We start from the raw sequence: 22067 nt of genomic DNA, 5'->3' as shown, positions 1-22067 counted from the left end.
TTATTGAATATTGGCTGAATCAGTTCTTAAGCCACCTCTGATATTTGAACTTGCCCCAGGAGTTTCAGAAATTGTTATTATTCTCAAAATGTTGTTTAAAGAATGTTTCTGATACTGCTGAAGATGATCAAAGCAATAATAGAGTTTATCAAACTACCTGATTCACACTACTAGATTCAATATCAAGAGAACTGAGAGCCTCAGTATCATTAAGAGCTTGTAGTTACTATTTATTTCACTGGGTAACCACCACATAGCATTCAGTTCAGAGAAGCCTGATGAACTTAATAGGAGTTTACAAAATGAGAGGGTGGGAGGTACAAACAAATTTAAAAGCACGGTGTTAGTATTTTCTTTAAAAATGCTTGAAATGTTGTTTTAAATCTGAAAAAATTACTACTCAATAAAAATAAGTTACCACAAAAAGGTAAAAAATTAAGATACCACTAATATAACAAGATACACAAGTTGAACACCTCTGAATATAAAAATAAATCACCAGTAATTTATCAACGGCAGTAAGTGAAGTGATGCGCAAATAAATATCAGTTATTCCTTGAAAATCAAAAGCACTTTTGCAATATTTACTTGTTTTAAAATTTTATATTTATATCCGGGTCTTAGAATTTACTGAATCATAATTAAAATATAATTAATAGAAAAAGATAAAAATAGTTTCATGAAATACTTTTTCATATGATTCCACAAGCTAGATCTATAGGAAAACTGTACATTTATTGCACTGCTCATGAGTAACAAGTCTTTTATGGAAACTTCTTACTAACAATAAGAACTTAAAAAAAAACTGATGTACAAAAGAAATGCAAAACCAATACAAATAACCATGTTCTTATATTTAAATGAGTAAATATTTAGTTATAAATAAATAAAAAGTTATATGCAATTATTTTAAATAGTTTTAATTACACGTATAAGATCCTGATATTTCTTCTCTGACTCCATGTATTAAGTAATTACACTAAAATAATTAGAGGTATCCAAAGAAAAACAAATGATTTAAAGAATATTCACAAGTGGGATAGAATAAAATATGCTTTAAAACATTTCCCAAGTCCTACAAAATCATAAAATATATAAACTTTGCTTTTCCAAGATTCCAAGTTGTGAATGAAATCTTCATAGCTAAAATCCATGGAACTGATAAATTTGTATAATTTATTGAATAATCAAGCAATGTAAAAGCACACAAAAGAATAAGGAGTGAAGCAGATACCCTTTAGAGTCAACATTTCCCAAAATGAACCTGTTTTAAAACAACTTATAATTCTCAGTACACAATAGATAGAACAATCAATAGCAAAGTATATAAGAAAGAGGTGAAAAAAGTAAAAATAGTGTTTAAGAGTATAAGTCATTCAATGGTATAGCATAATTTTCTCTTAAGTTTATTTTTTCGGAGTAATTATCTTAGACATAGTTATCTGTGAATTAATTACTTTTCTTATTAAACATAATTTATAAAATATATTTTAAAGGAATTATCTTCTATTTTGCATACACAGTTATTATTCAAAGAGCACTAACTACTCACCTATTTTTTTCTTTAGTTTCTTTGATTGCATTTTCTGTGCCCTCTTCAACATTTGCTGAGCAGTAGAAATGTCCTTAAAGCCCCTATTAAAAGATTAAATATAATAAAATAAATATCTGGATCATATTTAGATATGCATATACATATAGACATGCAATATAGCATACTAAAATAAATGTGAATTACCATTTAAGAAACTAAATTAATCAGATGCATAGTTTCTTAAAAACTGATGTAGGTATTCTTAAAATCTTGAAAAGTATCTATCTTGGACATTTAGCAGTCTCTCAATTTTTTAATTTATTAGTGTCAAATTGACTACATACCATTCTTCTGAAATTTTTTTTTCTTTTTCAGATTTTAGCAAACTCTTTCTACTGGTCTTTGATTCAAGTGTCCAGGAAGAAGTTCTATTTTCTGATCTGGCAATAGAAAAAAACCACTTTTAACTGAATCAACGTAAGTATATCAGCACTTTTTAAAACTACAAGCTGTTTATGTTGTCTCAAACTTGGAAATAAAATCTAAGTTAGCAAAAAACATTATCTTGAAAGGCAATAAAAGTCTGCCATTAATTTAAAATGTTTACATTTCAATTACTTGAAGTATATTTTAATTTCTTTGTCAAAAGTAATGCAGCACTGGAATTTTTAGTCTAATTATTATCTGTACCTATATAGCAGTATTTAAAGATCCACTTGTTTACAATAATTAATTACGTTATTTGTCTGATATACACATTTTGTAGTTGCTTTAATGTACCTACTTCATTCATTTTGCTTACACTGAAAAATCTTCATGACCATGATGTTTTTAGTACTAAATGTTCCATTTTCTAAACAAGTACATTCACATCTAGTTTTATAATTGTACTACTTTTGTAAGATATGTAATACTGTTGTTATTCACAGATTGATTCGCTAAACAGTAGTTCAGCTTACCTGCTACTAAATTGTGTGTGTTCTGAAGAAGACAAATTTTCTTTGTCATTACATAACCATGCTTGAGCTGGATTACTTGGTAAATTAAATGAAGTATCATCCCATTTTAAGTTTCCAGGAATCTTTTCATAAAAAAAAGTAAGTGTTAAGTAAATTTTAAAATCCTAGCATTTATTCTGTATTACCTTACGTGCATATTACCAAATAGCCTCCTAAGGGAAACTCATTACAAAATTAAAAGTTATAATAAAATGAAATTTATGGAATATATTATACATGTCCTTTGTTGTAGTGGTGGAAACTATGCTTTTTGGGATAGCTCTCATATAGAAAATGATTAATTGTAAAGATCTTAAAAAATTTCAGAAAACTAAAACTTCAAAGATTATCAAATAAATAACAGATATTACAGTCCATTGACCTCTGACTGAAAATCTTCAGCTGTTGCCCTCTTAATGCATATTTTTGTATTTTTAAAGTGCTGTCAACTAGTGATTTTAGTCTACTGCCAAATATGCAGCTGAAGCATATCATTTTTTTTTCTTTTGCTACTGTGAAATAAAGTGTTGAAAGAAATCCAAAATAAAGAAAAAAAGGAGCAAATGAAAGAAAAGCTACATGAAAAATTACATCTGGGGATGAGGAGGAAGTCAGAGGCTTCTAAAAGTAATTATGTTTTTCAAGTCAATAAATTGTATTATTAATCACTGCAACATAGCATAACCTTTAGAAATGAGCAAAGATCGAGGACTCAGAAGTTTCCATGACATGTTACCTTTGGCCAATGCAGCTGGTTTGAAAGAAGCAGTGTTTGTGAAGGGAAGCGGGTGGAATCTGATGCTAGCCATTCTTCTTCTAAGGCAGCCTGCACAAATAATATAAAAAGTATGTAATTTAGCTTACATAACTTTTACAATGTTTCTTTTAAATTATCTTATAGACTACAAATGTTGACAAAGTATATTAGAATTTTTATTTATAGGAAATTTTCTATGTACTATTGAGAGATGATATTCATCTGTTTAATGAAAACATGCTAAAAATGGGATAAGACTTTTCATCCCTAAGTTTCGGATAAAGTGAAAACTTAATATTTGAATGCTCTAAAAAATGAGGTGCAGACTCTTCAGTGTATTTAACTGTTTATAACTATGACTCTGAGACAAATCTAGATGGAACTGAGTAAAGTCATTTTTTTAGCTCTTTACAGTACAGACATCACTATTGAAAATTTATAGTATTTCAATATGTTAGTATCAATTTTGCTATAAACAGCCTATAAACCAGCTTTTTCTTAATTTTTTTTAAATTTCACAAAGTTTCTGAATAGAGTAAAAAAACATACTTTGTGGCAATGATTAAAACAATACAAGGAACATGGTCCCTGATTTTTATTCTCTAATTCAACTGTTCAAATAACAAAAATATAAATTTAAGCCCAAATTTGGAAATCCCTATTTTAAACTCCCTCTCTCTTTATCTTAAAACATTTTTCTTCATTTTATGGAATTTCCAAATTTATTGTATCTTTCTACAATGGAACCTGCTAATTATATTAGTGTTGTATAATTTAGGATGTAATTATCTGATTTTTACTTGATTGAATATATAATATGGCTTAGAAGTAATTTCTGTGTTTCTGTATTTTATTTTTGGGAAAAAAAGATACTTAGAATACCAATTTTTAAAAAAGGTTCTAAAATAATCAAACATTTTATGATTTAAAACTAGAATAATTTATTCTGAGGGGATGTAAATGCAATTTTTCATTTACACAATTGCGGTGTGTCTTGACTGCCTTTTGAAAGACCATTGGAAAGGCAGGCCTAGAACATACTGACTCTAGGAAGGTAGTGCAATGACAGAATTTCACTTAATAAAATTTAGTCTTAGGATACCTACTCAAACTCACACCATTTGAATGTTATTTAAATAGTGTGCCTCTACTCAGTTGCTAGATAGATCAATTGTTACATTTCTTCTAGGTAGCAAATATTAACACACACACACACACACATATATATATATATATATATATATATATATATATATATATATATCACAGTTATATATGGTTTAATAAATATTTGGTTGAAGAATTGCTATTTGTTGGTTTTATGAAAGGAATAAATTCAAGAGCTCTTTTGCATAACACGATGACTATAGTTAATAACAATATAGTGTATTCTTGAAAATCATTAAGAGAATAAATTTTAAGCATTCTCACCACAAAACAATGTTAACTATGTGAGGTAATGCACATGTTAATAAGCTCAATTTAGCCTTTCTATGATGTATATATATTTCAAAATGTCGTGTTTTACACAATAAACATATACAATTTTTATTTGTCAATTAAAAAATTCAAATTTCAGTATTGGCAAACAATTCAATATTTGTAATAAAAAAATGCGCTATTGGAAAAAGAGAGAGAAAGAGGTAGAGAGAGACAAAGCTCTCTCACCACAGCCATGAGTATTCCTCCTTCTCATCCTCACAGAAAGAAAAGGGTTGAAAATGGCAGTCTAGAAACAATGGCTACAGTTCAGGGAGACTCTAAAATAAAAGGAAACACATATGCTTTGGTACTTTTGGAAAATTATAGAAAAAAGATATGGCCATTTATTTCTAATATATTTAAGCCATTTATGTTGATTGTTTGTTAAATCAGGCTAGCAATTCAGTAAACTCCCACTGATTTATACAATCAAAATTCTCTCTTTAGTTCATCATGAATGACAAATAAATCTAATGACTGTTCTGTTAAAATAAGCGGGGCGGGGGGGGATGGAAATATTTATTTGATGTAAAATTGTAAACAGGATTCAGAACTTATTTTATTTTCAGTGAAAAGGAAAATCCAGTCATATCTCAGGGAAGATCAAGGCCCACAATACATCAGCTATAATTGCATTAGCATTTTTATTCTGCTGAAAACTGCTAAATTGATGAGAAAATGTGAAGGAGACAATATTACAAAGGCAACGTGCCACCTGATGAGTGGTTATGGAAAAGGGCCAGCATTATCAAGCAAGTTGCCTGACTTTTACACTGGTTTTATACAAACAGCCTTTTTAAAATTTTTATTTTCTTAAACACCTGCCAAACCATCTACTTTTTATATTCTTTAGAAATCCAGCTGTTGTCTCTCTTCAGCAGGACAAGATCCCACAAAGCACAGTAAACTTCTTTGCCACCTCATAGAGATGTTGATAGAGTACTCTTATTTGGAAAGGCTATATAAAGTCTGGAGAAAATTGACAATTTCTAATTAATACCTAAAAGTACAGAAAACTTTGAAAATAGCTTTTTTTGGTTGAAAAGAAAGTTTATAGAAACTTTTATAGAATTCCAGAACAATTATTTAACTACTATCTCTTAGAAATTTCTACAAGCATAAAGAGAAGGTTTTATATAAAATGTTAAAGATGCTTTTGGTAATTATATAATCACAACCAAAAATATGTTACCGAGACAACGAATTTATATGTATTCAAGGTTATTAATATCAAATAGATTTGGCATTACCTAGTATGCTGAGGGAAATAAAAATCTCAAAATGTCAGGAGAAATTGGTTAAGAGTTATAAATATACCACTGTTTTTTAAAATGTATGTTAATATATCGTGCTTACCACTGCAAATTTACACAAATTTCAGTTGTTGCTTAATAAAGCCTTCTACTCACATAGACCAATGGAACAGAACAGAAACCTCAGAAATAACACCACTCATCTACAACCATTTGATCTTCACCAAACCCTACAAAAACAAGCAATGGGAAAAAATCTCCTGTTCAATAAATAGTGCTGAGAAAACTGGCTAGCCATATGCAGAAAACTGAAACTGGACAACTTCCTTACACCTTATACAAAAACTAACTCAAGCTGTATTAAAGACATAAATGTAAAACCTTGAATCATAAAAACCCTAGAAGAAAACCTAGGCAATACTGTCTTGTTTTTCTAAGACCACCAGAGCGAGCACAAAAGAACCAGCGGGTAGGCAAGTGTAACAGCAAAACTGCACGTTTATTTTGGTAACCTAAGGTGTGCGGGAGAAGTCTGTCGGCCTCCAGCAAAGGAGGCCGGCAGAGTCCCCCCGCGGTGGGGCTCTCGGACAGACTTCCCACAGTCCCGACATCCCGACAGGAGTGGGGCTGCAAGAAGGCCTCCGGGCTGTGAGAAGGCCGCCTGGCTCAATGGCCAAGAGTGGCTTTTCTAGGAGTGGGAGGGCAATAGGTGGGGCATGGGCGTGTCAGGGGCGTTCCGCAGGTGCGACCAGGTAAATCTTGGTCTCTTTGGATTGACATCACCTGGCGCATGCCCAGTTGGTCTGCACCTTCCCGCGCGCCGGCTGCATTTTGGCGCGCGCGGGAAGAGTTGGGGGAGGGGATGAAGAACCCGGAAGTGCACCATCTTGCCTCCCTTCGTCCAAACAGTCCAACCTTTTATTGATAATAGTGATAAAGGGGCGCCGTGGTCTGTCTGGCTACTTCCTGCTGTTAAGGGGAGTCGTTAAGGTCAGGGCCCATGGTTGGTATTAGGACGCACGGATGAAAAAATAAAATAAAGGCACAGTATTAGTATAGGAATGAGGAATGGAAGCATTTGTTGGAATATGGGCAAAACCCAGAAGGATAGTCCTGGCAAGGTTGGGGAGTATGAGATAGTTAAGAAAATTTAGTAAGTTTGAGGCGAGTGGGGGAAAGCCAAACTGATTTCCACTGATTGCTTTCGGTAGGGGCCCTTTTTAGTTGGGAATGAGGAATGAGTGCGCAAAGTACTTGTTGGCCAGGCAGCAATTAAGGATTGGAGTTTTTCGTGGAGTGGATGGCTTTCCGTCTACACCTACTACAGAGATATTGGATGGAAGGCTAGGTCCAGAGAAGGACGGTGTTGATTAAAAAATTAATTGTCTTACCCGCTACCAGGAGAGTTACCCGCGTCTTGGCGAGGGTGATGGGGGTCCCCGAGTCTCGGCACCTTCAGTTGTCATCGTCCAGATGTAGGAGCTGGAAGGAGCTCCCAGGATCCTGGGAAAGGGGGTCACGTAGAGGCGCGGCACCTGTTCTCAGGGTGGGGCAATCAGACTTCCAGTTTCCTCCCTGTTGGCAAGCAGGGCAGGGGGTTGCTGGTGAACGAGGGTTAGGACATTCACTGGCCTAATGTCCTGATGCCTTGCACTTATAGCAAGGCTGCGTTGGGACTCGGGGACCTTGCGGACACCTGTTGGCATAGTGTCCTGCCTTGCCACACTTATAGCAGGCAGGCTTCTTTTGTAGCCTTGGAGTCTGCGGAGTATGTGCTCTCTGGCCTGGGGTTACGACTGGGCTGTAAAGCCGCTGCTAGGAGCTGAACCTTCTGTTCAAGGCAAGCTTGCCGTCTCCTCTCTGGAGATATAGACCTTAAAGGCTAATTTAACCAGGTCTTGTATTGGTGTCTGAGGACCATCCTCTACCTTTTGAAGTTTTTTTACGAATGTCAGGAGCTGATTGAGAAATGAAATAAGACGCCAAAATGGTGGCCCCTGTTGGGGAGGCAGGATCTAACTGGGTATACTGGGTTAGAACCTCAGTCAGTTTAGGGTAGAGGTTAGGATAACCTGGAGGTCATGCCAAGTTAAGTCATAGGCCTGACAAAGGTGTCTAAATTCCTTTATGTATATGGTAGGATTAGCTGAGAAATCACCTAAACGCTTCTCAATTTTGGAAAGATCGGCCAATGAAAAAGGGACATGTACTCTGACTACCCAAAGGTGCTAACACTGTAGGAAGGTGTGGGCAGAGATAGGGGACTCAAGACAGCCAGTTGGGGGCCCCAAAGGAGGCACAGGACCGAGTGGATTATTAGTAGATAAGGAGGAGGAAGGAGGAGTCTGGATGGGGGGAGGAGGAGGAGTCTGGGCAGGAAGGGAGGGGGTGGAGAGAAGGAGTATAGGGAGGAGAGCCCAAGGCCCAAAAGCCTTGTATGTAAATTTCAGACCACTTGCCTAGCCACTGGCAGAAATTGCTGAGGTCAATCACGCCACAGTGGAAAGGAAAATTAACCACTTCCTCCTAAGGTCTTGTTCAAGCTGTAAGGTTTTTAAATTGGCGCGCGGGAAGAGTTCGGGGGGGGGATGAAGAACCCGGAAGTGCACCATCTTGCCTCCGTTCGTCCAAACAAATACCATTCAGGACATAGGCAGAGGCAAAGACTTCATGACGAAAATGCCAAAAGCAACTGCAGCAAAAGCCAAAATTCATAAATGGGCTCTAATTAAACTAAAGAGCTTCTGCTCAGCAAAAGAAACTATCATCAGAGTGAACAGGCAACCTACAGAATGGGAGAAAAAATTTGCAAATTTCCCAATTGACAAAAGTCTAATATCTAGAAGTTACTAGAAACTTAAACAAATTTACAAAAAAAAAAAAAAAAAAAAAAAAAAACAACCCCATCAAAAAAGCGAGCAAAGGACATAAACAGACGCTTCTCAAAAGAAGACATTTACATGGCCAAAAAACATAGGAAAAAATGCTCAACATTACTGATCATTAGAGAAATGCAAATCAAAACCAAAATGAGATACTATCTCACACCAGTCAGAATGTCAATTATTAAAATGTCAAGAAACAATAGAGGCTGGCGAGGCTGTGGAGAAACAGGAACACTTTTACACTGTTGGTGGTAATGTAATTTACTTCAACCATTCTGGAAGACAGTATGAGATTCATCAAGGATCTAGAACCAGAAATACCATTTGACCCAGCAATCTCAATACTCGGTATATACCCAAAGGAATATAAATCATTCTACTATCAATACACATGCACACATATGTTTACTGCAGCACTGTTTACAATAGCAAAGTCATGGAACCAACCCAAATGCCCATTAATGATAGACTAGATAAAGAAAACGTGGTACATATACACCATAGAATACTACATAGCCACAAAAAGGAATTAGATCATGTCCTTTGCAGGGACATGGATGAAGCCAGAAGCCATCATCCTCAGCAAACTAACATAGGAACAGAAAACCAAACACCACATGGTCTCACTCATAACTGGGAGTTGAACAATGAGAACGTATGGACACAGGGAGGGGAACAATACACACCAGGGCCTGTTGGCCGATGGGGAGGCAAGGAGAGGGATCTTTGAGGACAGGTCAATAGGTGTAGCGAAACACCATGGGACACGTATATCTATGTAACAAATCTGTACGTTCTGCACATGTATCCCAGAACTAAAAGTAAAATAAATAAATACATTAAAAAAAAAAAACCCTTTTGTTCAGATATTCTTTAACTTACAACCAAGGATTTGGAAAGCTTTCTGGCTACTTGAGAATTATTATCAAATGTACTTATTACTTATATATTGAAAATGAAGTTGAATTTGGATAGATATGTAACTGGCAATAGAGGCAGCCTTCACCTGGAGACATCACGTCTGGTTTTGTATTTGCAGCCTTTCTGATACAGTAACCAGGTACACTCCTATGGAAAAGCACTATTGTCATTCTATTTGATTCCTTTAGAAACTAAATGACTGGCACTTAGAGTTCTGGTGACTCACTGGCTTGATAATTCCCATTTTGGGTGGGACAACTTGAATTCAATGACTAACAAGGTGAGAAGGTCCCAAAAGGCCTCACTTGTAAAAAGAAAATGGTATACTTAAAAATGCAGCCAGCCTGGCCTCAATAGCATTCAGTTTTTCATGAAAAAAAAAATATATAGCAGCTATCTATGTCAGGGAACACTTATCTCCACCTCACTGCGGATATTTTCCCCATCCCCATCCTCAGTCATCCCATGGGGTGGACAAATGCCACTTAGAAGGTGTAGTGGTCATAACATAAGTGTTAAGTCAACAGCACTATAGCCCTAGAAAGCATTCAGGTCAGCTTCAACTCCCTGAACAGGGTTATTCTGGATGGCAGAATTGTCCTAAAATTCCTTCCTGAGGGACAAGAAGGAGTCCAGCTATAGTTAAATTAAAGTCTCAAGGCTATTGGGAAGATCAATTAAAACATTAAGGAGAAAACACCTGGACTATTGATAGTAACCTTAATTGCATGAACCATGAGGCAAATCTAATTGATTTTTGTCCCAGCCCGGTCAGATTATTCAGGGTGGCCACTGGAATGGTATACTTATTAGAAAATTTGTCATGTAAAAACAAGGGATGGATATTTGGGGGACACAATTCTCCATGGATCTATAACAATTCTGTATGACTTATGACCGATTTTATTACAGACTATTTTTCCAAAGATGCTCATAAAACTAACAGAATCGGAAGGCAGAGACTGTGTTTCCCTTTGGAATAGAGGGCATAAATTTGTTTGCTGTCTGGTGTAATAAAGATAACTTTCTCTGGAGCATAGGATGGGCAGGGTTGCTAAGAGCCTTTTAGAAGATATGGGATATCCTAGGCTCAAGACTATTAGAAAGACATTCTTCAGATTTCCTCCTATGGAACTTGGGGGAATTGGTACATGAAGCTCTTGCTGCCTGCTGTCAGAGGTAATAAGCGTTTTTGTCTCTTGAAGTTTCATTTCTTCTATCAGCATCCTAACTTGTTAGAGTTCATGTAGGATAAAATCTCAGATCCCTCATAGTTCTTGGCACTAAATAAATTAGGATAAACTATACTTAACAAACCTAAAATAAAATTACTCTTGGTTGTAAGTGTTCCTTGGTTAATCACATGTTAAATGAAATCACATTTCAGAGAGGCAACAGATCAACATAAGGAAACATTTCGTGGCCAACTGATCTAGGCTTTTGGAACCTGGCTAATTTATCAAGATAATTTTATATTTACTTCTCTTATAAAAATTATAATTAACTGAAAATATTCTAATATATTTCTGATATTCCCTAAACTTAGAGCTATGGTTTTTTCTGTCTATTTACCTATCCTGGCACTAAGCGTGGTATCTGACATATTGTAAGCATTGTTGGCACGAAAGGAAAAATAAGTTTGAAAAGATTTTATATAATTACATAAGGATATGTCTTAAAAATCCAGACCTAAAGGCAACTATTGTTTTCAACTAAATCAGTGAAAAAAGGGAAATCCTAGTCAGATAAGTTCTGTATACAGAAAAGTTTGAGCGAAGGAAAAAAAAAAAACAATTTGATTACATCATCTGAAGTTTTAAGATGATTTTAAAATAAAGTGATGGCAATGGAAAAGGGGGCAAAGATAGGTCAAAGGAAGACAAAGCAACAGTACTTTCCTTACTGGCACTAGCTTTAATCACTAGCTCCCCTAAAAAATAATCTCCGCATTGCAAACAAAATTATCCACTTAAAATATGAACAATATTTAGCTCCCTTACTCGAAACCCAATAATAATATTCTAACACATTTGAAATAAAATCCAAAGTGCTTGACATCATATCCTAGGCCTAATGTGGACTGATCCCTGGCTACTTTTGTATTTCTTCTCTTCTCTCTTTTTCTCCTTTACTAATCAACCTACCTATTGTAAACTTTCTGTTCCTTTAATACACTGATTTTGGATTTCAAGCCTTACATACTTGCCTTACACTTAGCCCAAAACAGTATACTGTTTTGTTTATATGAAACTTATTCCCTCACTTTATTTTCACATCTCTATTCAAGGGTTATACCGTATACTGGCCTTTCTTGATCAACCAATTAAACACTATGCTCTATACCTTAAACTTTCTTAATATTTACAGTAATTTTCAATATCTTATTTTATACTATATATTTATATACGTACTTATTGTCTGTTACCCCAAATAAAATGTAAATTCTATGAAGTCAGGGATCTTATCTCTTTTCTTCACTGTAGTAAGAACAATGCCTAGAAGATTTAAAATGATTGTTGAGTACTGAAATACTAATTTATAAATATTTGAGTTCTGCAGTTGGAGACCATTATCCTAAGTGAACTAATGCAGGTCCAGAAAACCAAACACGATGTGTTCTCACTTACAAGTTGGAGTTAAACAATGAGTACACATGGACACAAAGAAAGGAACAGCAGACACTGGGGCCTACTTGAGGGTGGAGGACAGGAGGAGGTGAGGATTGATAAACTGGTTGTCAGGTATCATACTTACTACCTGGATGATGAGATAATCTGTACTCCAAACCCCATGACACGTGATTTACCAATATAAAAAAGCTGCACATGTACCCCTGAAACTAAAGTTAAAAATTTTTTTAAAGATATCAGTTCTGACTCAATACAGGGACACGTCTCTTGCTTCTTTAAGCTGACTAAAAAACAAAACATAAACAGCTGATAGAAAGATACCTACAAGTGATCCAGGTAATGCATTAAATTACAAAGGTTTGAAAATACCATACTTATTATGTTCAAGAAAATGGTGGACATGATAGAAAATTTCAACATACAAATGGAATTTATAAAAAAGAATCAATTAGAAATTTTATAACTAAAAAATAGAATAACAAAATAAGAATTCAATAGATAGGCTAAAAACATCATGAGATAAAGTAGGGAGGATGATTAACGAACACTAAGTAGGTTGGTAGGAAGCATCCAACATAAAATATGAACACTCCATGACATCTGTCTGAGCAATAATTCTTAAAATATGAACCCAAAAGCATAGATAGACAACAAAAGCAAAAATAGAAAAATGGGGTTACATCAAATTAAAAAGATCCAGTGCAGCAAAGTAAACAATGAAAGAAATGAAGAGATAACCTACAGAATGGGGGAACATATTTGCAAATCATATATCTGATAAGAGGTTAATATCTAAAATATATAAGGAACTCAAACAACTCAATAACAAATGAACAAATCAAGCAACTGGAAATGAGCAAAGGACCTGAATAGACATTTCTCAAAAGAAGACATACAAATGGCTAATAGGTATATGAAAAAACGCTTAACACCTTTAGCCATCAGGGAAATGCAGATTAAAACCACAATGAGATATCACCTCACACATGTTAAAATAGCTATATCAAAAAGATGAAAGACAACAAGTGTTGGTAAGGATATGGACAAAAGGAAACCCTCACACACTGTTAATGGAAAGGTAAATTAGTATAAGCCATTATGAAAAGCATTATGGAGGCTCTTCAAAAAAATTAAAAATAGACCTATCATATGATCCAGAAATTCCACTACTAGGTATACCAAAGGCAATAAAATCAGTATGTTGAAGAGATATTTGTATCATTGTTTTCACTGTAGCATATTATCCCAATAACCAAAATATGGAATGAAGCTGTGTCTGTCATTGGATACATACACAATGGAAAATTATCTGTCCATAAAAAAGATGGGAACTGGTCATTTGCAACAACATGAATGAATGAAGAGGACATTATGTTAAGTGAGATAAGCCAGGCACAGAAAGAGAATACCTCATGGTTTCACTAACACGGGGAATCTAAAAAACTTGATATCATAGAAGTAGAGAGTAGAATGGTGATTACTAGGGTTTAAGGTGGTCAGTAGGGGTGGAGGTGGTGGTTGCAGGAGATCTTGGTCACAGGATACAAAATTTCATCTAGATAGGAGGAATAAGTTCAAAAGATCTGTTACGCAACATGACGACTAAAGCTAACAATAGACTGTGTTCTTGAAAAATGTTGAGAGTGAATGAAAGTATTCTCACTATAAAAATAATGTGTTAAGTAATGAATATGGCTAATTAGCTGGATTTACACATTTCACAAGGTATATATACTTCAAAACATCAAATAACAAATATTTGAAATAAATTTGGACACGAGATTTCCAAAACTGATGAATGATTCAAGAAGCTATATGATCTCACCAACTCCAAGCAGGGCAAATAAAGACAATCATACCCAGCTTGAAAAACAAAGACAGAAAATCAACCTCAAAAGTTACCTGGGGGATGGGATAGGAAGCCAATATCTTCAGAGAAGAAAAATTAAGACTTAATACTGACTTTTCAACAGGAACTGTAGAAGCCAGAAATGCTAACAAAATGGCATATTTAAAAATTGAAAGCCTAGCTAGAATTCTATTCTTAGAGAAGACAAATATTTAGATAAATATTCCAAAATATTTTAAAAAGAAATAAATTTTCAAGCAATCAAAAACTGACCCCTACTAAAGAGTATCTTTCAGGCAAAAGAAAATGATCCTAGATGGAAACATGTTAATGCAGGAAAGAATGAAGTGCATGAAAAAATAAAACCCAATTAATTAGTGAGTAAAGGGAAAAAATAGAAAAACTAAAAATATTTGATAAATGCAAAAGAGGGTAATAAAAAGGAAAAAATCAACATAGAACAAATAGAAAACAAATGAAAATTGCATAAACCAAATTATATTCTAAATTAAAATCAATTAAAACTCTAAATACTCTAATAAAAATAATGCCAGAATAAAATATAAAAATAAGCAAAACCTAACTATATGCAGTTATAAGGATCCATTTTAAATATAAAATCACAGTAAAGTTCAATGAGAATGGTTAGAAAGATATACACTATGAAAACAGTAGCCACAAAAAAAGCTGTAGTAGGTATAAAATATCAAAGCAAATGGCCATTAAGCAATTAGTTAAAGAGGGAAACTATTATTCAAGAGGAAAATATTATTATAAGAGGGTCAATGATACAATGATTTAACTAGCCTCAAAATGTGTATGCCCTAAAAACTCAGTCCCAAAGTATGAGGTCAAATTTGACAGAAATAAAAGTCAATTTAGAGAAATTCACCAGCACAGTAAGAGATTTTAGCACTCTTCTCTCAATACCTCATAGACTGCCCCTCCTGCAAATCACTTAGGATACAGAAGATTAAAAAAAAAAAAAAAAAAAACTTAAAGTAATTGAGATTTTTAATAACAATATACTTACCTACAGGATACATATTTTATGTTCACATGGAACATTTTCAAAAATATAGTATATGCTGAGACAAAATTTTAAACAACAAAGAACATCAATCCTATATCGAACTCTCCTAGAAAACAGAAACAGAAGAAACACTTCCCAGGGAAATGTATAAGGCCAACATAATATTATACTAAAACCCAAAGAGGGAGTTGTATAAGAAATAGAATTTATACAGTCAATTTCTTTTTGAATAACATGAGAAAATGCTAAACAAAATAATAGCAAATGTAAGCTAGTAATAGGTAGAAAAAGATAATGCATTATAGCTAAGTCAGTTTATTCTAAGATTACAAGGTTTAATGCTTGAAAGTCAATGTGAGATGCATTAAAAAGTATTTGATAAAATCCAAATTGCATATAAAGTAACCATCATCATCATTAGCAGCTGCAGCAGCAGCATCTTAATCTCTAAGATTCTAAGGAAGTTAACTTCCTTAAACCATACAGAGGTTCCCTAAGAAACCTCTAGGAAGCATCTTACTTAGTGGTGAAATATTGAAAGCTTTCACCCTGAGACAAGGAACTAGAAAAAGACATGTGCTAATAACACCACTATTTAACATTGTAATGGAAATAGTAACCAGGATAATAAGACAAGAAAAATAAATAACAGGTATAAGAATTGGAAAAAAAGAGAAAACTATCATTCTCAAATGATATGATTGTGTATATAGTATATTCAAAATATTTGACAGATAATCTATTAAAATTAATAAGTGATTTCAGCAAAGTGGTTGAATATGAGGTCAATATACAAAAATAAATTGTATTTCTATATATGCTTAGGAACAAATCCAACTGAAAATATACAAGACCACTATGAATAAAATCTTCATGGTGTCTTGCTATTGTAGATATTCCAAAATGCTTTGAGTATTTTATTTTAGTCGGTATTAACACATTAGAAAGAACAGAAACTGACCTCTAAATAATACAAGTCATTATGAAATAGTATTTTCCATATTGAGGTTTGTTATGGAAAACTGAAGTGAGGAAAGCAGGCTTCAATTTACTCAATATCTTCAAAAACAAGGTAAATTAAATACAGTTTTAAAAACATTGGAGATAAGTTTAGAATAGAAAGTAAGCCAGAAAGATTTTGCATATAAGTGTATTTTAAAGGTATTTACATTGTTGTCATGATACCTAGGTTTTATTATTAATTATTATTATTATTATTATTATTACATAGAAGTAAAAACACAGTTTTTCCTGAGAATAAATAGCTGACCATATAAGAAATGTGAAGAAAGAAACAGTTCAATTTATTTGAGCATTTAAGATTTGAGAGATGAAGAGTGCAGAATAATGGTAGATTTTACAATTATACTATCCAAATATCAACTAAAAATATTATCACTGACATTTCTAGAAATGTGCTAATCAGCAGCATGTTCCAAAAAAGCAGTTTCCTAACCTAATAGAATAATGTTGAATTTTTAAGGGCTTCTTTAAGGTATGATTATGCCTATGAAAACAATTCAGATGTGAGCAATAGTGCTCTGTCTCTACAACAGCTTCATCTTCATAATCTTACTGATAACATTTTCATAAATTCATAATGCAGTATTGCAATGAAATTTGGAGACTTTCAGTAAATCATGTTTGATAGAAAAAAAATGAGAAAACATATAAAATAGATTTCAAGTCTCCTAACTGAATTTTGAAAAATACCGCACAATTGAATATCAAAATTCTCACTGATGTGTCACATATGCACACATGCAAACATAAAACTATATTTACCTCTTGCAGTTAGGGCATGTGGTAATACCACTCCCATTTCATTTTCCTATTAACACATTAAAGTTGCCAGAAATAAATTAGACCAGTTATTGTGAGATGGCATCTGGTAAGAGAATCTTGAAGCTCATTAAGATACAATAAATGTATTCTTACACATATTTTTGAATGATTTAATAACAGAATGTCTACAGTTGATGCCCTTTTTGTTACATAGCATGGACCTGCTGAAGAGATCTTTCCTGTTCTGGGCCCTTTCTAAACCTGGAGCAGTATTCCCAAGTATGATCTACGCAGCCTCTAGAACCTAAAGAGGTTTACCAACTTGTTCTTCTTAGTGGTGGAAACTACATGAAGCAACAATCCACCCTTTACTTTGGAGTTAGTGCCAACATGTCCCAGTTTATTACACTCCTAGAAATTCCACTGCTGTGATGAGCCACTGAATCTTCACAGGGTTTCTCTCTCACCATCACATCCTTGTTCATTTCTCATGAGCCTTGGCTAAGCGCTGCAAAAAATTAACTAGAACTCCGTTCGCATATCTGCTACATAAGACTACCATGATTACAATGATCAGAGTATAAACTTCATGGTCAGGTTTTAAAAAGATAAGGAGAACTTTGGAAAATGATGGTCTATAGGTAGATGAAGGAAAATAAAGAGAAATGTGTATGTTTCATGTTTGTTTAACATAGGCTTTTTTCTAGCATAAAAGATAAGTGTTTTTAATTATGTAATTAAAACATTTTTTAAAAATCTGTTTTATATCATATGACCTTTATAGTTATATTAATTTATACCCCATCCTCCTACAAAAATCTTTTTAAGGCAGGGCATTTATAACTGGGTAGCTAAGCCAAATGCAGTTTAGGATAACTTTATGCCCTGAGAAACTTCATCACCTTCCTGCAATGACACATCGAGAAGAACACAGTATCACCTCTGTTGTATTCTCACCAATAATACATAACCTGAATACAATGAGAAGAAACTATATAACAAGTACAAATTCAGAGATACTCTACAGAACAATTTTTCAGTAGTCTTTAAAAGTATTAAGTTTGTAAAATACAGAGAAATGATGAGGAACTGTTCCAGTTAAAGGTGACTAAGGAAAAATGACAACTAAATGCAAGTTATGATTCTGGATTAGATCTCAGACTAAATATAGGGCATTACTAAGACAACTCACAAATCTGATAAAGTGGATTAGATCATAGTAGTGCATCAGTGTTAATTCCCTAATTTTGATAACTGGAGAATATGGTTGAAGGGCACAAAGACACTCTTGTAAAATATTTTACTGCTACCTTTGCACACTATACAAGTTTGTAGGATAAATAAAGATGTTAGGAAAAGTTTCTCAATGTTAGGACACTTTCTCAACTGTTATTTGAAAAAAAGTTCTGTAACAATATTAATAGGATAAACACCTTAGAAATTGGTTTGGCTTCAAAAGAGTACCCCAAACATATTTTAAGACCAGTATTTATATACTGTAGTTTACACTTACTTCATCAAATGTAAAATCCTCTAAATCTATTTCTCTGTATTCTTCATCAGATTCTTCATTCTTAATAGCCTCTAGAGCTGCTGTCAGTTTCTTTCGCAAAATAAAGCCCTTCCAAACTGCCTAAACAAAAATGTAAAGTATGTTATACAAGGTTATAGATCAAACCCTAAACCAGATTATCTGTGTTATCCCATTAGGAAGATAAAACATCTTAGACCTAAGTTTAATGACATAATAATCTCTTTTCTGAACTTTATGTGACACTTAAAACTGAAAGATAAATTAAATGACAACATGTGTCTAAAGTTCTGAATCTCAGGAGACTTTCCTTGTAGTAAGCAAAAAAGAATCTTTAAAACTCTCTCAATTGCACATGTAGGTCAACCAATCAATTATCTTACAATTCCTCCAGGACCCATTATAAACTAAGAAGAAAAAGATACAAAGGAAAACCCATTTTGCTAATGTTCAAATGATTATGTATAAAATAAATTAAAACACAATTAGGAAAACATCAACATATATAAATGGATTCATATTACACAGGGAGTATTATGGCCTATAACAATGAACTAATTTCATTTTTAAATACATTAAGCATAAAACAACAAAATGTAAAACACTCAGATTCCTCAATAATCCTGGAGTAGGATGACCTTTCCTAACTGTAACTCCAAGTACAATGTAGCTTATAAAAAATGAATATCTTTATATTTATAAATATAAATAATATATTTACGCTCCTGGGGAATGAGCTTCAGGATATAGTGTGTGAAAACTGAGGGAGAAATAAGTGTTTTTCATGTTACTGTTTATCTATGAAAAACTGTATATAAACATACATGTAAATAAACATATATATTGAAGTCTATATAAACACAGTTAGAAAACATTCGAATTATAAAATTAATGTTAAAATGGTTACTTATTAAGGCATAAAAAGAGGTAGAATGTGTAGCAATAGAAGCCAGACTTCTCTAAATACATCTTGCTTGGATTAGACTTTCAAATTATGCACATGCTTAAGAAAATTGTGAAACAAATTAAGTAAATATGAAATAGAAAGAAGTACTTAAAATATAAAAAATGTTTTATGCTATGGAATAACCATACAAGTTATTTAAAGTTACTTAAAATAGATTTATTTGGCTTCACCCAGGTGAAATATACTCAGAAGACAAGTTTGGCCACAAAAGAGATCTTAAAATGGTTTTCAGTAATCATATTGTTGGTAATAAGATTGGTATTTTCATTCTGAAATATATATACACAGACAGAGAGAGAGATAGAAGTGAAATATACAAAACGGTGAAACCATCTATGACAACAGCAGTCACCCAAACCTTTGTTAACAGCCAGCATAGGAAGCCAAACCATAACCTGCATCAAATAATCCCGGATGCCAGGTGATAACCTCTGCAGCAATTAGCCAAGAATGGTCAAAACTTGATCAATGACCCAGCTTCCTTGCTTTTTACTCTGCTTCTAACTCAGGAACAACCAGAGAAAGCCAGATCTTCCTGAAACAATCACATAAGATGCTCTACTTCTAGCCTCTCCCTACCCACTTTCCCCATGCCAACAACCTCCAATAGAGCATACCTGAAGCTTTCCCTTTTTCCGCTAAAATCTTGCCCACTCCCTTCCATGTTTTGGGGTCTACGCCAAAGGCAAGTGATGATGGCTGATTCCCTCATTAGCATATACTCTGAGTAGCCCATTGTTTTCTCATTTATGTAGTCTTTATTTCCACTGTATATGTATGTGTGTATACATACCCACATACACATATGGTAGGAGAAGTGAGGGAGAGAAGGAAAAAAGCAATAATGATAATGTCAGTAAAAATCAGGATTTCTATAGAAGAAAAGAGATACAAATATACAATTAAACAAGTAAAATCCTATAGTCCTAACTATAATTTTAAAACATCAACATGTACCCATGGTATATTTGTTTCCTAAAAATATCTATTTGAAAACTAAGTACAATGAAATTACATTATATAAATAATAACTATACCAGTAGAAACAAGTATTTCTAAAATCCAGATGGGGTGCTCTATATGTCATTCCCATTAAAGAAACCAAGGGTCTTTAGAGAAATGACTGATTCTAGGCCTGGTGCAAAATGTATGCCAAATGAACCTGGAACATTGTGTCACATTAGCAAGCAAGGACAATTTTAAAGACTACTCAATCGTGGCAAAAAGTCAACTTGATGAGACTACCACTGGCCAAATAAAAGACCACCATTTAAGCAGCAATAATAATACTAACTGCAATGACATCAAATACATATATTTAAAATTTGTGTTTATTATCATAGTACCCATTTTGGTGACCTTTGGAGGATGCTAGGAGACCTCATTAATCTAAAAATCGGTAAATAAAAGAAAATTATTAATATCAAGCATTTAACCTGCCTTTCCAATATGAACTGTACCTTAGGATAACTAAATAGTTGAATAGATAAAGACTTTGTTTGTATTTTTGAATACTTTAGTTAATAAATAAGAAATAGTAGATATAAAGTATCATCATTGTGTAAACCATTAATAAAATAATTGATCTAGGCAATGTTTACCGATGGCCAGTAACATTCCTGAAAGAGAGGCAACCAGATACTATGTACCTCTTCTTTGTAATACAACCACCACCTATGAAATATTCTTGCTAAAGAAATCAAACTTGAATCAGAATAAACATTAGATCTTACTATCAATTTACATAAAACAAGGAAATGATAAGCATGTTAAATGATGTCATGAGAATGCATTTGGCAAAATTCAGAAATTGGAAAACCCTATATGACAAATGACCTGGTCACTTCAATAAATAAATTGCAAGAAAAAGAAGGGAGTTGCTATATAATAAAAGACTTAACATACAAAATAAAAGTTTGAGTGATGACTTGTATTTTGATTAAGAAAAATCTGCAAACAAACATGTATTAAATGGTACAGGAATTTTGAATACTGGTATCATATTTGGTGATAGTGAAAAATAATTGTTATTTTTAAGCTTGCAAATGTATTTCAATTATATTCAAAGCAATATAATTGCTTGAATTATAGAAATTCATGCTAAAATATTTATGAAAGGAATAATTTATTTCAAATAATCTAGTGATGCAGAGGAAGATGTTAATTGGTTTTAAATGAGTCAACATTGACCAGTTGTTCAACTCATGTTTAAGGTAGGTATATGGGGTCTTGGGTCTTTTCTGTGCATTTGAAATGTTTTGTAACTAAATGCTTAGAAAATCACAGATGGTGCACTTATCTTTTTTCTTACAATCAATATAATTACCTAAAGTCAGAAATCAAGCTTCACGTGACCTTACAAGCTTCTTTTGCTGGTTGTCATTCATAATTTCCAACGATTAAGGACATAATCATGATTCTTGATGGAAATGCAAAAGAACA

The 22067-nt window shown here is 33.4% G+C and overlaps 1 protein-coding gene across 1 annotated transcript in view; it reads right to left on the bottom strand.

Moving 5' to 3' along the window:
* Positions 1 to 22067, bottom strand: part of LRRIQ1 (leucine rich repeats and IQ motif containing 1) — a 212485-nt gene that overhangs the window by 83205 nt on the left and 107213 nt on the right. Inside the window, 5 exon segments of the mRNA XM_023203947.1 lie at positions 1553 to 1635; positions 1879 to 1974; positions 2494 to 2615; positions 3269 to 3358; positions 18641 to 18760. Coding sequence (XP_023059715.1) covers positions 1553 to 1635; positions 1879 to 1974; positions 2494 to 2615; positions 3269 to 3358; positions 18641 to 18760 — 511 coding nt within the window.

The sequence above is a fragment of the Piliocolobus tephrosceles genome, chromosome 10, assembly GCF_002776525.5.
Source record: "Piliocolobus tephrosceles isolate RC106 chromosome 10, ASM277652v3, whole genome shotgun sequence".
NCBI lineage: Eukaryota > Metazoa > Chordata > Mammalia > Primates > Cercopithecidae > Piliocolobus > Piliocolobus tephrosceles.
The sequence above is the reverse complement of the archived record's forward strand: the minus strand, read 5'-3'. Positions and strand labels throughout refer to the sequence as shown.